General features: G+C 41.0%; 1 protein-coding gene across 6 annotated transcripts in view; it reads left to right on the forward strand.

Moving 5' to 3' along the window:
* EXPH5 (exophilin 5) overlaps nt 1–8,413 on the forward strand; it is a 79,232-nt gene extending 70,819 nt beyond the window's left edge. For 2 of the 6 annotated variants that reach the window (XM_037047695.1, XM_037047699.1), the window contains one exon: nt 25–8,412. In XM_037047695.1, the coding sequence (XP_036903590.1) occupies nt 25–5,408 (5,384 nt within the window). In that variant the 3' untranslated portion in view covers nt 5,409–8,412. Of the gene's footprint in view, nt 1–24 lie in introns of all 6 variants that reach the window. The other 4 variants (XM_037047701.1, XM_037047700.1, XM_037047698.1 and 1 more) reach the window with 3 other exon arrangements.
* Nucleotides 8,414–14,418: the final 6,005 nt, after the last annotated feature.

Raw genomic sequence — 14,418 nt, forward strand, 5'->3', positions numbered from 1 at the left:
AATTTACTCACATTCCCCTTTCAGTTTTAGATGATTTGGACAGCACACTGGCTCAGGAGCAGTCTCCAGGCTCGGTGGATACAAGATCACCTCTCAACCATGGATCGAGAACACAGTTCAGCCCTTTTCACTCCAGTGGGAACAGATATGGTAACACCACGGGAAGGAACAAAAATCACTATAATGAAACTTCTAATATGTCTATCTATGACATCCTACGGCCAGGAACCCCTAGAGAAGGTTTTAAAACCTTTTCTTCTAGAATAAGAACAATTTATGATATGTATAGGACAAGGAAACCCAGAGTCTTAAAAGAAGATTATGTGCAAAAGAATACTTTTGGTAGTAGTTCTCTGTGTTTTGACAGCAGGCGAATAGCCTCACCAGCCACAGGGCACTTCACAGCAAGAAGTATACATTTTCCAGCCACAACTCAGAACAAGAATGGATTTATACCATCAAGCCACCAGCAGAGCCCTAAGAGAACTCCTTTATCATCCATCATATGGAATAGATCAGATTCTTCTGGAGATAGGCCAACCCAGGAAGAGTTCCTGAGGGCACCGTCACCGATGGAAGTTGACCCTGCTGACCAGGTGTATCCCAGGTGTTTTCAGGAGAATAGGACCTATGAATTTTATCATTCACAGAGTGCTTACCAAGGTGTCAGTTTAAATTTCCCCAAGGACAGTGCAGTGAGTCCTGACCCATTTGAGAACTCAGAGAATATGCCATTCTACCATCAAGACAACCCATTTGCTAGGTCTTTCTTTAGCAATACCTTTGGACGAAGCAGGGAACAGAGATTTGGACGTAGTTCTTTCTGGGGCCAACAAGGAGAACATTCTTCCTGGTCGGGCTTTCATCAAAGCAGGAAACTCTTTACTTCTTCTGACAGAGACTTTGAGATGATCTCCACTGAACCAAATAGTGCATCACATAGTCATGGCCATAATGTTTCTTCTCAACACTGGGGATCATTTTCCCCTAGTTACAAGACTGCTATTCCCAGAGACCAAGAAGAGGCACATCACTTGCAGTTGGATTCTCAGACAGCCGCAGTGGAGAACATGCAGGTGTCACAGGGTAATGAGAACCCGGTGACTCATTTTGGCACCCCAAGTATTTGTTCCAGGGTTGGTTCAAGCTATCACATCAAATCTGGTGGGTTAGAATGTCAACAGGACAGTTCTCTTAAAGAAGTACCTATAAACCAAGAACCTTACTCAGGAACTGCTCAGTCTCTAGCATCCTCATTTAAAACTTCCTTCCCTCAGATTCCGAATGACAAAAGGAATCGTCAGTGTCCAAACTTTCAGACTCCCACAGTCACTTTACAGAAAATGAAGCCTGTCTCTCTTCCAATAAGAAGCTACACGGAAGCCACTGTGACCAACAGCAATTCAGTCGATTCTCCACCTCTTACTCAAGGCCAACCCAGTATCTTGCTCACAGAAGTGAATCATGAGAAAGACTTAAGTGAATCTATTTTAGAAAAAGACAAACAACTAAATAAGATGGACCAGACAAACATGACAAATGAAATGCCCCGACCTGTTTCAGAGACCGTAATCTCTAACCCTGTAGCTGATTTTCAAAGTCCCCTCTCCCAAGACTCAGGCAAAACCAACAGATTGGTGTTTAATGCATCTAGCACCATAATTTCAAAAAGGGCTCCCAAAGTCATTTCCGGGAAGGATGGCTCCAAAATTCATATATCACAAAGAGATAAAGCCAATGAACTAAAAAAAGATATGGGTTATACTGAAAAACAAAAATCTGGCCCAGCAATTTCTTTTCCTTTTACTCAGGAAAGCAGAACACCATCATCTTTTCCCAGTCCAAATCAAAGTTGTAACCAGGAACTAATAATAAGTACTGAAGACAGGTCAAGCATTATTGAAAATAACCTCTGGAGCTCTGAACCTACTGGTAATCAAAATGCACAACCTCCAGAAAAGCCTGCTAATTTAGGTAGCAAAGAAGCGCAGTGTACCCAAACTCATTCTACCAAGTGTAGCAAGTTAACTGCTGGCCACAGTATCCCCTGTGATTCTGTAGGTCGGTCATCAGGTACACTACCGGATTCTGCACCATCGAATGATTTTTTCCTTGGTGCTCCGGTGGTTCCTTCTACTCCAGTGTTCTCCAGGGAAAGTCTTTCAGGCCAAGATCCATCTCTGGGAGAAAGAGAAAAGGAAGATAATAATAGCCAGTATCAAAATGATCAGTTTACCTCGAGCCCCTTGAGACCTGAAAAGAGTGATGAGAGTTGTGTATGTATAAATAATGAAGTGGTTGATGTCAAATGCCACTTGCATCCTCCTTTCAGGGCTGGAAAGGGAAAAGCCAAAATAAGACCGGGTACATCCTATATTGAAAAGCTGAGCAAAACGGAATGTAAATCAACACCCACAAGTGGCAGCCGTAGCCTCACTGACGCTGAGGTAAATCAAAGTGATTCCAAGGTTCCTGAGCCTCACACAATTTATTGTACCTTAGCGAGAGAATCGGCCGGTTCTCTCACTAATAGCAGAAAGTCAGAAAGTAAGAGAACAGCTCCTTCATTTAGGAGCTTGCCACTTCCACTCCAACTTGAAGATAATTTGGAAGATCCAATAGGGGAAGACCCATCAAATAAATTTAATTCCAGTTCTTCTGAGTCAGAAAGCAGATGTTCCAAAGTAGTTTCAGACTCAGCCTCAGGAGCACCTAAAGCAACAGAGAATATGACAACTATGACAAACATTGGATCTGCTTCCATTAGAAAAGGACCCTTCCCATTCTTCACCAAAAGGGCTGTGTCATGGCCTTCAGAGGTGCCACATGCCTCATTTGGAAAAGATGGAAGAGAAGGATGCTTGGTCTCAGACATGGATGCTTCTGCTCTAACACTGAGACCTTGGGAGAAAACCATTAACCCTCTGGAAAGTGACTCACCTGTTAGGGATTGCTCTTTAACCAAAAGATACCACCAAAAGGAGCCCTTTCAAGAAAGCACCGAAAACAATGGTACAAACACTGCCTCCAGGACATTCTCCCTCTCAAATGAAGACCCTTTACCTTTTTCTTCAGATATGTCATGGGAAGAAAGTGGGAAAACATTACAGAAATTTAAGACTACTAGTATGTTTTCTGTTTTTGGTGATGAAGATCATGTAAAGTGTCTTGAGGTAGTTTCAATATATTATACTCTACCAAGGAAACACAGCAAAAAATTATGTAATCTCCTCCAAGAGCATACTCAAAATACCAGCCCACTTCCAGAATCAACTAAAGTGGGGACTATAACATTTTCCAGTGCTTTAGAAAAAGAGAAACTAAATGATTCCACACCAGAACAGTCAGGAACACCTTCACCTGGACATCTGAAGATGCTGGTCAGCTGTGCTCAGGAAAACAGCAGCTGCCATTCTCCCAACGCTGAAAAGGTGACGGTTCTACAGTTATCAGGTACTAGCCCCTCGGAACCTACACTGCAGGAAAGGGCTTCTATCGGGGCAGATGTTTCTCTTCATAAAGGAGAATCTAAAACGAGAGAGATTTCCCCAGATAACTTAGCTGAAACACCTCTAGGTGATTCACAAAACAGGAAAAGGAGAGGAAAAAAGTTGCAAAGTAAAACACTGCATACTTCATTAATTCTTCAGGAAAGAAAAGTCACAGAAGAAAAATCTGGAAATTGTCAGCGCTCCACTATATCACCTGACAGTGGTCCTAATCCTCCAGCCCATGCAGAAGGGATTGCTGAAAATCACCAAGCCAGAAGTAGTTCCAGGCAGTGTGCAGGTAGTGGTATAGCCACCACAGCTAGTGGAAGTGCGGAGTGTCTTCAGAAAGATATCACAGGCGCAGCTGAAGTTGATAGCTCCAGTGGATTGCAGCCTAGGAGAGTCAGAGGAGCAGATTTCCGAAAAAAGACTGGTAATGTACTTTCTGACTCAGGAAGCCAAGTCTTTGCTCTTACTCCAGCTTTGCCTAAACTACGTGTGGATGAGGAAACTTGTTCAGGTGAACAAGATGTAGATGGTTTGCAGTCTAAATCCAGAAAACTACCTCAAAGAAGTCAGGAGGTAAATGTGACAAAGAAGGGCAAGACTAAAGATGAAATGCAGAGGTTGGCATGGGATCAACCCTTACTTCCTGAAGGAAGTAATAAAAATAAAACCAGCTTGGATGATCTAGAAAGAGGGAAAAACGGATCCTCACCTAAACACAGATTGGCAGCCATGTCCAAAGCAAGCAGAAAATTTCCAGCTAAAGATTTAAGCCCCAGGAGACGTGTAGCTACTATTTTCCTCCAAAGTGGGAACAGTTCTGACCTCAGTGGTTTATCTGTTGGCACACCAGAGTGCAGCCCACTGTCTTCTGAGCCTACTCCAAAGTCCACAGAATCCACTGATGAAAGCAGGTTGAATAGTGATGGAATGGATGTGAAGAAATCTGAGAACCTTCTCCAGGTTACCGTAATGTCCAACAGAGAAGCTGCTACACACTTCAGCAGTCCAAAGTCGAACAGCTTTTCACAACCACATCAAAATGAGTTTAAAAATAGCTCAGAATCACCACCCAAGTATGAGAATTCTAAAGAGGTAACAGTAGCTCAGAGTTTGGGAAGAGAGTCAAGTACCCTGAACCAACCCACATTCACCAGCCTTGGGGAAGCTGACTTCTCTGACCATCAGAGGAGGCCAAACCCCCGTCTTCCAGCAGAGCCTACAGAGAAATCTGCAATAAGCACCCCACTGGCCCATTGTCAGCAACAACAAAGTACTGCTTCTCTGGAATGGGAACCCGAGCCACACCCCTATCGTTCAAAGAGTTTAAAAAGCATCAACATGCACGGTGATCTGCTCCGCAAAAGTCATCCTCCGAAAACCAGGGAGCGCCGTTTTTCTGAAAGCACTTCTATGGACAATGCCCTGAGCCACCTGACCCTGGGGGATGAATTCTCTAACCACAGTGGTTGCAGTCGAAAATTCAAATCTTCTTCTGAACTTCCCTCTTATGATGAAAATGAAAATTGGGCTTTGTATAGCCACAGAAGGAGAATGGGTCCCAAGTCTGCAACATCTATATCCAGACCTATTGACTACGGGATATTTGGGAAAGAACAACAGTTGGCTTTCTTGGAGAATGTAAAGAAGTCGCTCACACAGGGAAGGTTATGGAAACCAAGTTGTCTGAAATACCCTGGCTTCCTGAAAGATGATGTAATTCACCCTCCTAAGCCAACGGAGTCATCAAGCTCAGATTCTCCTAGCAATCAGACGCCAGAGGATGGCTTATCTCCACATGTACCACCTGAAATCTATGCAGAGGATCCGGCAGACTCAGACTGTGACACAGACACAACCACAGACGATGAGTACTACCTGGACGAACAGGACAAGGAGTCAGAACTGTGAGGCCTCTTCAATAAAATGTGTAATCTTTTCTCCAAAAGCTTGTAATGCAAATAAAATGTAAATGTGTGTGTCCATGGGAAGGACAGATAAAAAATATGTATCTCTTTCTGAAGCAACCTGAATTCTTGCCCCCTCCATAGCCTATGTATACACACACACACTTCCTGAGTTCCAGAGCAATACCTTCTCATTGGGGGGATTCTCTGACTATATATCTGGCTTTCCTTTTCATACCCAGGTGAGTCTCTAATTTACTGTTCAATTTTCGCTTTCTGCTCTACTTCCCCCCAACTTTTTTTTTACACCTTTCATGTGATTTGCAACCCTCATATCCCAGATGCATGTACAACTGAAAAAGTCTGCACTGCCTCCTCTGGTCCACACCCCATACTCGTGGCATTAAAATGTAGGGATGATGGCAATGGAGTAAATATTGTCATCCTGTTTGACTCATCAGCATTTAGGAGGTCTAGGGTTGGGTCGTTCTTTTTTTTTTTTTTCAAACAAAGATAAAGGAATTTTCATAAGGACATCCTGTTATACCCACAGTGGAGCCCGAGAGGCACCTGTCTGAAGTGCTTGTTGAGATAATGGAGGAGGAGAAGCAGAATTCCTCATAAGCCAAGCCACACTTGTTCTCCTAGGAATTCCTTTGAAATTGTTTGTAGGAATTAGCAGAACTGTTAAGAGCTGGATTTTAATCAAGGCAAGGACTGGCGCCAGGCAACCTGAGGGCACAGGAGGTGGGTTTGCCACAAAATTTCTGCCTAGGAAAGAAGCATAACTGAGGGGTGGAGGTAAATGGACAAGGCTTTGTGAGACTGACATCCTTACAGCAGCTCTCTAGGCAACTGGTTTTTCCCATATCTCCAGACTACATTTTTCTATTTTCTTCATTGCAAGATAAGACACTTTTTCCCATGTGTGGCCTTTTAGTCATAAGTATCAAATGGTGGCCTTGGCCAGCTCCCTAGACTGCTGCCAAGTCAGACCTGACATCCTGACACGCACAGGCTGCTTTGTGGGATCACTCAGCAAACCCCTGGGAAATTAGGAGGCAGAGCTTATCACTGTGATTCAAGAATTTGTCTAGACGAGATAACTTCCCACACACCCTGAGACCTTGACTTCCCTAGCTCTTTAGTTGCCATGCAGAACAACTGGGGATTTCTCTCTTCCTAATCAGAGTAAAGATAATTCCCTACAACTACAGAAAGCTTGACATCCTGGATCTCAGTGCTGTGAAGGTCAACACGAGTGGATTTCATCTGTGTCGTCTATATTTGCTTCCTGGCCTAATTTAATTTTCCTTTTTTTCACCTGTTTCGTCCATATGAATTAAGGATAATGATAGGTGTTGGTGAAGTGTATGGAGATTTGGAACTGATAAAATTCAAGAAAGTGCTATGTTACCTTCTAAATCATTGCCTTGTGTAGGAGAATGCCAGGGCAGGTTTACCTTGTTCCCATGCAGCTCAAAACTAATGAAGATGTGGTCACTAAAAAAATCCTTAAATCTGAAAATTGTTTTAAACTTCAGGTTCTGAGCAATCTTGATCTTCAAGAGACTGATAATAGAATTTTAAATTAATTCTTCTGAATTAACTTCTAAATTAACTCTTCTGGTAAAAAAATTGACATTTTATTTTCTTTTTTGTATGTTTGTAAATTCTACCTTTTCCTTTTATTATTTATCTGATTATTTAAGTAAAATTTTTATAAACCATCACCTATATTTTCTATGTAATTTAAAGATATTCAGTTAATATTGTAATAATAACATTTCTTGACTCTTTTTAATGATCAGCTTATGAGTTCTAGTTCAGTAAATACCTGAGTGTACATGTGTACTACAAAAGGAGAAATGAAAATAGCTTATTTTTCACTGACTTTAGGAGATATCAACATTGTAGCTAAACATTCTTAACATAGGTAAGTTAAGGTGAAGATAAACTACTTTGGGGCCCTGCTTTTTTGCACTGGAATCTACTATATGTGAATTCAAAGGTAGTCGATGGTCAGCACTCACACTGTAATGTTTGCTTGTTGTCTGGCTTAAGAATCAAGAAAACAGAAAATTCATCAAAATAGCATCTTCTATAGTTTTATACTTTTATAAAACACTTCGTTAAAGAAGTATAGCAAATTTCTATGTATTTTAACATACAAACTGCTGCTTTTTAATATTCATTTTTTATATAGCTATAGTAATTTTTATACTTATAACTTTTCTAAAAGATGTAATCATTGTTACAATAAATACTCACATAAATGGAATAAACCAGGATGTAAATTGTTAACTTGATTAAAGCATGGACTTCTGTAACCATAAATTTTTACATATAAAGTCCTTTTAAGATAGGACTTAATGAAATTATTTTGACTTTTAGAGACTTTCTTCTAAATAGTTTACTCCCTTACACTGTAAATATATTAATGTCAATAAAACTCCAATTGCTACTAATAAAATTTTTGTTGATGATAAGCTAATAAAAGCTACTTTGTGTAAGAGGTAACTTCGTGCGTATATTGGAGGTGATGAAACAAAGTCCACTTAGGTTATGGTGAAGATGGAAATCAAATTGGAAAATCCACGCCTCCATAAAAGTAATATACTCCATTGAATGCCAGAGGGTTAAAGAGGCCTTATTGCTAAGAGTTTATTGTTAGTAATAGTAATAATGCTTCAGAATATCACATGTAACCATACAGTGTATATACATAAATATTTTATTTTCAAAGTAAGTTTGTGATGTATTACCACTTCGGGGCTCTTTGTGACGGGCGCCTCTGTGTTCTGAAATAAACAAGCCCTAACCACTTTTGTTAAAATGTTGTCAAATAATCATTTTATATATTTGTTCTTAAACTTGTTATCTAGGCATGAAACGTGTTATAAGACAAAGCACAAATTTAAAACAATGCCTGTGTTAAAATAAATGATTTCAGTAAAGGTATGCTTGACTTAGTTTTTATTCCCATCGTCAAATGATGACTTTTAATTGTGAAAGTTTCAGGAAAACTACAAAGAGGCAGAGTACAAAAGCTTTCAAACAAATCTTTTTGGTGGCTACTGAATGAGATCAATCATGTACATGGTTTTAAAACACAGTGACTTCTCTCATTCTCTCTTTGTGCCCCAAGGAAGCCAACCAATGAATGGAGATAATTGCACCTGGTTGCCTAATAGAGGAGGGATGAATCAAGTCTGGCATTTCTCGGAGAGTTCCCCCAGGTACAGAGGAAGAGGGAGCTACACGCAGTTGGGTCATCTACCGCCCAGTAGCACTGATGGAAGATAAGGAGGTCTTTTGAATTGGAATATGAGACATGCAGTGTTAATTCCTGCCGAACAAATGGATAGATTTATCTTTTCTAAGAAAGCAACTCAAAACTTTTTCTCTACCTAGGACAGGAGAGTGTCATCAACACAAATATAGGTAGTACTTTATTCAAAATATTTTTTGCTGTCCTTTGTTCAAATTTAAAATACATTGTATCAGCTAGGCTTTTTAGTCATGGACAATATAATCCTCCCTAGGTGGTTCGAGTAAAAAAGGACACATTAAAGAATGTATACTTTGCTTGCAACCACATTAGTAGGGCTGAGGAAACAGACAGCTGAAATTTCAAAACCAATTGCTAAAACCATGCCATGGAAGTGGGTTCCCATGGGAGTTGCTGTCTCTGGGATGACCAGGAAGATGCAGAATAAAGAAGCTGAGTGAACCAACACAATGGATCACCATACTCATTTTCCCCAGAAATCAATAAAAATAAAAGCAATAAACTTACACATAAAAATATCTGCAGCCAAAACTGGAAACAAAGTGAATACCTAATAAAAAATGATTGAGTGAATATATAATGGTACATGCACATGTGATATCATGAAAACATTAAAAAGAATAAAGTGGACTTCGAAGAATTTGAATAAGTACTGTTGAGAGAAAAAAAAGCAAAATCTCACTTTTGTGAATATTAACCAAAAAAACTGCATTTGCATGTGTGCATGTGGAGGGATACATGAGAGACTATTAATGTCAGTTGCTTTGTGGCAGGGGGTGGGATCGGGGTGGGGGCTGTTGGAGGGTATGTTCAAGAGCAACAGGGAATAGGAGGGGTAGCAAGATCCCCTCGGAAAAAAAACTGTAAATACACGCATGTATATATAGGAATATGTGTGTGTGTGTGATTATGTTATGCACTTAGACTATATCAGTGGGTATAAAGATAAAAAATTAAAGATATTTTTTTAAAAGATCTACTATAGGGGGAATATTTAGTGTTATTTTCTTTTTTAAAAAACTAAAATTTATACTTGATTTTTGTGACGTGTTTTTTCAGTTTTATTAAGATATAATTGAGACTTCTGGCCAAGATGGAGGCGTAGGTGGGAGCACTGTGCCTCCTCCGACAACCAAGTTTAAAGACAACAAAGTTTTAGTAACAAAAATGCAACCAAAACACAGAAAATTGAACTGTACAGAAGTCTGACAACTACGAACCATTCAGCCAGAGCGATAAACCAGGAGAAAGAGTGAGCAGTGAGACAGACCATGTGGGCTAGGGCCCCAGTGACAGGAATTAAAACCTAAAAGCACCAATTGCAAAAACTTTTGGGGTCGAGGTGCCAGGAGGAGCTTCCTGGCTTACAGAGAGTTCATTGGAGAGACCCGGGGGGCCCAGTTTGCTTGCAGGAAGCAACAGAGGGGACAGAAATCCAAGAGAGGGCAGAACAAATGCCATTGCCCCTCTCTGACCCCGCCCCCATGTACAGTGTCACACAACCCAGCAACTGGGTTGCCCCACCCTGGTGAACACCTAAGGCTCCACCCCTCATACAGAATAGGTGCGAACAGACCAAAACATTATGGCTCAAGAACAGCTCAAAGCCCCAGAGCCAATAACTCTAAGTGACCAAGAGATAGCCAACCTATCAGATGCACAGTTGAAAATACCGGTGATCAGGATGCTCAGAACTGATTGATTTTAGTCACAAATTAGAGGAACATATGAAGGCTAAACTAATTGAAATGAAGGGAAATGCACAGGAAACCAATAGTGATGAAAAGGAAACTGGTACTCAAATCAAGGGAGTGGGCCAGAAGGAAGAACGAAACATCCAACCAGAAAAGAATGAAGAAGCAAGAATTCAAAAAAATTAAGGAGAGGCTTAGGAACCTCTAGGACATCTTTAAACATTCCAACATCCGAATTATAGGGGTACCAGAAGGGGAAGAGGAACAGCCATGAGTGGAAAACTTATTTGAACAAATAATAAAGGAGAATTTCCCCAATCTGGCAAAGGCAATAGACTTCCAGGAAATCCAGGAAGCTCAGAGAGTCTCAAAGAAGTTGGACCCCAAGAAGGAACATACCAAGGCACATCATAATTACATTAGCCAAGATTAAAATGAAGGAGAGAATCGTAGAAGCAGCAAGAGTTAAGGGGACAGTCACCTACAAAGGAGTTCCCATCAGACTGTCAGCTAATTTCTCAAAAGAGACCTTACAGGCAAGAAAGGGCTGGAAAGAAGTATTCCAAGTTATGAAATTCAAAGACCTACATCCAAGATTGCTCTATCCAGCAAAGCTTTCATTTAGAATGGGAGGGCAGATAGAAAGTGCTTCTCAGATAAGGTCAAATTCAAAGAGTTCATCATCACCAAGCCCTTATTATATGAAATGTTAAAGGGACTTATCTAAGAAAAAGAAGATAAAAACTATGAACAGTGAAAGGACAACAAACTCAGTTATTAACAACCACACCTAAAACAAAAGCAAACCAAGAGGAGCTGAACCATAGAAATGAAGATCACATGGAGGGTTAGCAACAGGGGAGTGGGAGGAGGAGAAGGGGAGAGAAGGTACAGAGAATAAGTAGCATAGACAGTAGGTAGAAAATAGATAGAGGGGAGGCTAAGAATACTATGGGAAATATAGAATCTAAAGAACTTGTGACACATGGACATAAACTAAAGAGGGGGAATGGTGGAGGAGGGTTGTGCAAGGTGGAGGGGAATGCAGAGGGGGAAATGGGACAACTGTAGTGGCATAATCAGTAAAATATATTAAAAGAAAAGATATAATTGACATATAACACTATCAGTTAAGGTGTACGGCATAATAGCATGACTTACATATGTTGCAAAATGGTTACCTCAATAAATTTAGTTAGCATCCATCATTTCACAGTTACAAAAAAATGTTTTCTCTTGTGATGACAACTTTTAGGAAACATGTATTAATGGAATACTAGCATTAATTTTCCCTCTAAGCATCCTTCCCCAACCATCCTTTCCAGATTATGCTATCATTACAGTCTAGAGTAAACTAAAAGTACTTCGAGAGATGTTGTTGGGGGTGTGTAGTGGATACTGATGTAATTATCAATCCAGGAGACGCGTCCTTTTCTCTGGAAACTCCATCCCCTGACAGGTCCCCGTCCCCCAACACCGCCACCACGTCATCACTGTGGAACAATCAAGGTTCTGCCCTGGCCCTAAGAGTCTGAGAACCAGCAGACTAGTTCAGGGATGAGTGCCTGACAAATGAGCAGTTGTGTTTCAGGAGGAAATACCTCTATACTATCAGATTCTGAATGCGAATTAATATTTAAACCACTTCCTCACGATCTAAAATTCACCCTGAGAACTGTAATAAGAGGAAGTTTATATCCCCAGTACTTGCAGAATGCATGACAAATAGGGTGCTGAATATTAATGAAATTAATTAAATATTTATGCATTTTATGGGATCTAAGCTCACCTAAGTCCATGTAAGCTTTTAATTAATTAATGACATTGAAAATGAGACAGCTCTCTAATATCAAAAGAGGAATTAATCATGAGGATACATGGATATCCCTGAAACCAAGGGCAGTGATGCCACTTATGAACGGTACCAAGCCTGTAAGTGCATCATATAGAAAACTCCATTTCATTTACATAGCAACAAATGGGAAAGTTTACATTGCTCTGTTTAGGAGAACAGTCAGTTACAAATAGCAATCTCTTAACTTTGGTTCTTAAACTCTCAAAGAAGAGATTCTGTTTAGTTCAGCATGAGACAGGTTTCAAATTACGGGCCAGGCAATTGTGGCCGTGGGTTAAGGTGATGTGTTACAAAGCCTCATTGTTAACCGTGGGCTGTTGAAGGGGGAAGAAAAGAGGAGCAGTTACTAGAAAGGGTTAGAAATGTTATGAACCTAGTGGAGAGTTAATAGCTGGGAAGTTTACATGAATGTGAGGATTCCAGGGTTCAGTGCAAGTCATAAAAGTATGTTGGATGTCGACATTCCAGAGTCACACACAGACTATAGTTCTATGTGTCTGAGATTGGAACTCAATATAGGGTTGAATGTGAAAGGAATCAGAAACTTCTTGAAGTGGGTCATTTACTTTAAGTTTTGTGTGTGACTTTTCTATTGCCTGGAGAGACCTTCCTCCCTTCTTCCTGTGACAGATTCCTATTTGACTGTCATGTTTGAACACAGATGTCATCTCTTTCAGAAAGTCTCTCTCAATTCTGCCAGGATTAGGTTAATTGGCCTCCATACGATGTACTTATGTTGGGACAGGCAGTTTGCCATGGGCCCTGAACATCCCTGAAATTTTTGCGGATATGCCAAGAATGTAAGTCCCTGACCGCTCTTTACCCCTGTCATTTCTCATGTGTTTGCAGCAAGCAATCTGGAAGGATGAGATAAGCTCTCCTCACCAACACAGAGCAGTAATTCACTTTACTCTAAAAGCAGTAATTCCCTAATTGTCATGTGCTTCTCTTGCAGTGCAGGCATCTGTGACAGTCCTTCTGCATGGTTCCCACTGGATCTAGGGGGTATATTAGTTTGCTAGGACTGCCATAACGAAATACTATAGACTGGGTGGATGAAACAATAGAATTTATTTTCTCATAATTCTGGAGGCTGGAAGACCAAGATCAAGTCATGTACAGGTGGGGGGCGGGGCTCTGCTCGAAGGGCACCCCCCCCCCCCTGGTGCACGGATGAGAATAAGTCTACCAAGACAAGATCTGCTTGGGGAGGAAAGGTGGCCGATCTCTCAAAAAAGAAGGGCCAAGTTCCTTTTCCTCAATGGGCTTTTATTAGGTTCATTTTGCACAGGAATACAGATAAAGCTCATTAACCATTGTCAGGCAGTAAGGATCAAACAATAGATAACATACAAAGAACTCTGAGGTCCTATTTTGATTCAGGGTCAGATAGCTAAAGAGCCATAAAACTTTGAGGCACAAACTCACTTCTTGCCTGGACCCTTATCATTTAATTGAGATCATTCTAAACATAGCAGGTTTCTCAGGATTTTATGCATTCTTTCTTAGGCCTGATTGCCCTAGGGGATCCGCCCTTTCCACCACAGGGCTGCACCACCCTCTGTCATTATTTCAGGCTTAAGTTAGGCAGTGGAAGTAAGGCAGCCAAGAGATTAGGAGACTTCTTGCAGACAGAATGAGGACTCAGGCTATGTCAAAGCTGAGGGACAAGGGTCCATCACCCCCTTACTCATAGCCCCCTAAGTCCTTCCTTGGGGGTCTCCCCATGATCATGCCTATCTTAGGTCATTCCCCCTTGGGGAATCTTACCTGTCATTGGCTGACTGATTAAGCATTGGAGGCCAGTTATGAAAAAAGGAGCAGAAGCAGCGTTTCTGCCAGGGAGATAAGCTTTGTCTCTTTAGTGGCTTCTCATCCGAAGTTTGCTCACTCAGCCTTAGCCACGGCAGGTTACAGCTTCTGAAACCAGGCAGCACAGTTCCCAACATTCAGGTTTGGTTTCTTCTGAGGCATCTCTCCTTGGATTGCAGACAGCTGCCTTCTCACTGCATCCTCACATGGTTTTTCTTCTGTGCTCAGACTATCCCAGTGTCTCTATGTGTGCCCACATTTCTTATTCTCACAAGGACACCAGTTAGATTGGATTACTGCCTGCCCCAGTGGCTTTTTAAACTTAATCATCTCTTTAGAGCCCTATCTTCAAATACAGTCA

The sequence above is a fragment of the Sturnira hondurensis genome, unplaced genomic scaffold (genome assembly GCF_014824575.4).
Source record: "Sturnira hondurensis isolate 20B ecotype Veracruz unplaced genomic scaffold, ASM1482457v3 Scaffold0006213, whole genome shotgun sequence".
Taxonomy (NCBI): Eukaryota; Metazoa; Chordata; class Mammalia; order Chiroptera; family Phyllostomidae; genus Sturnira; species Sturnira hondurensis.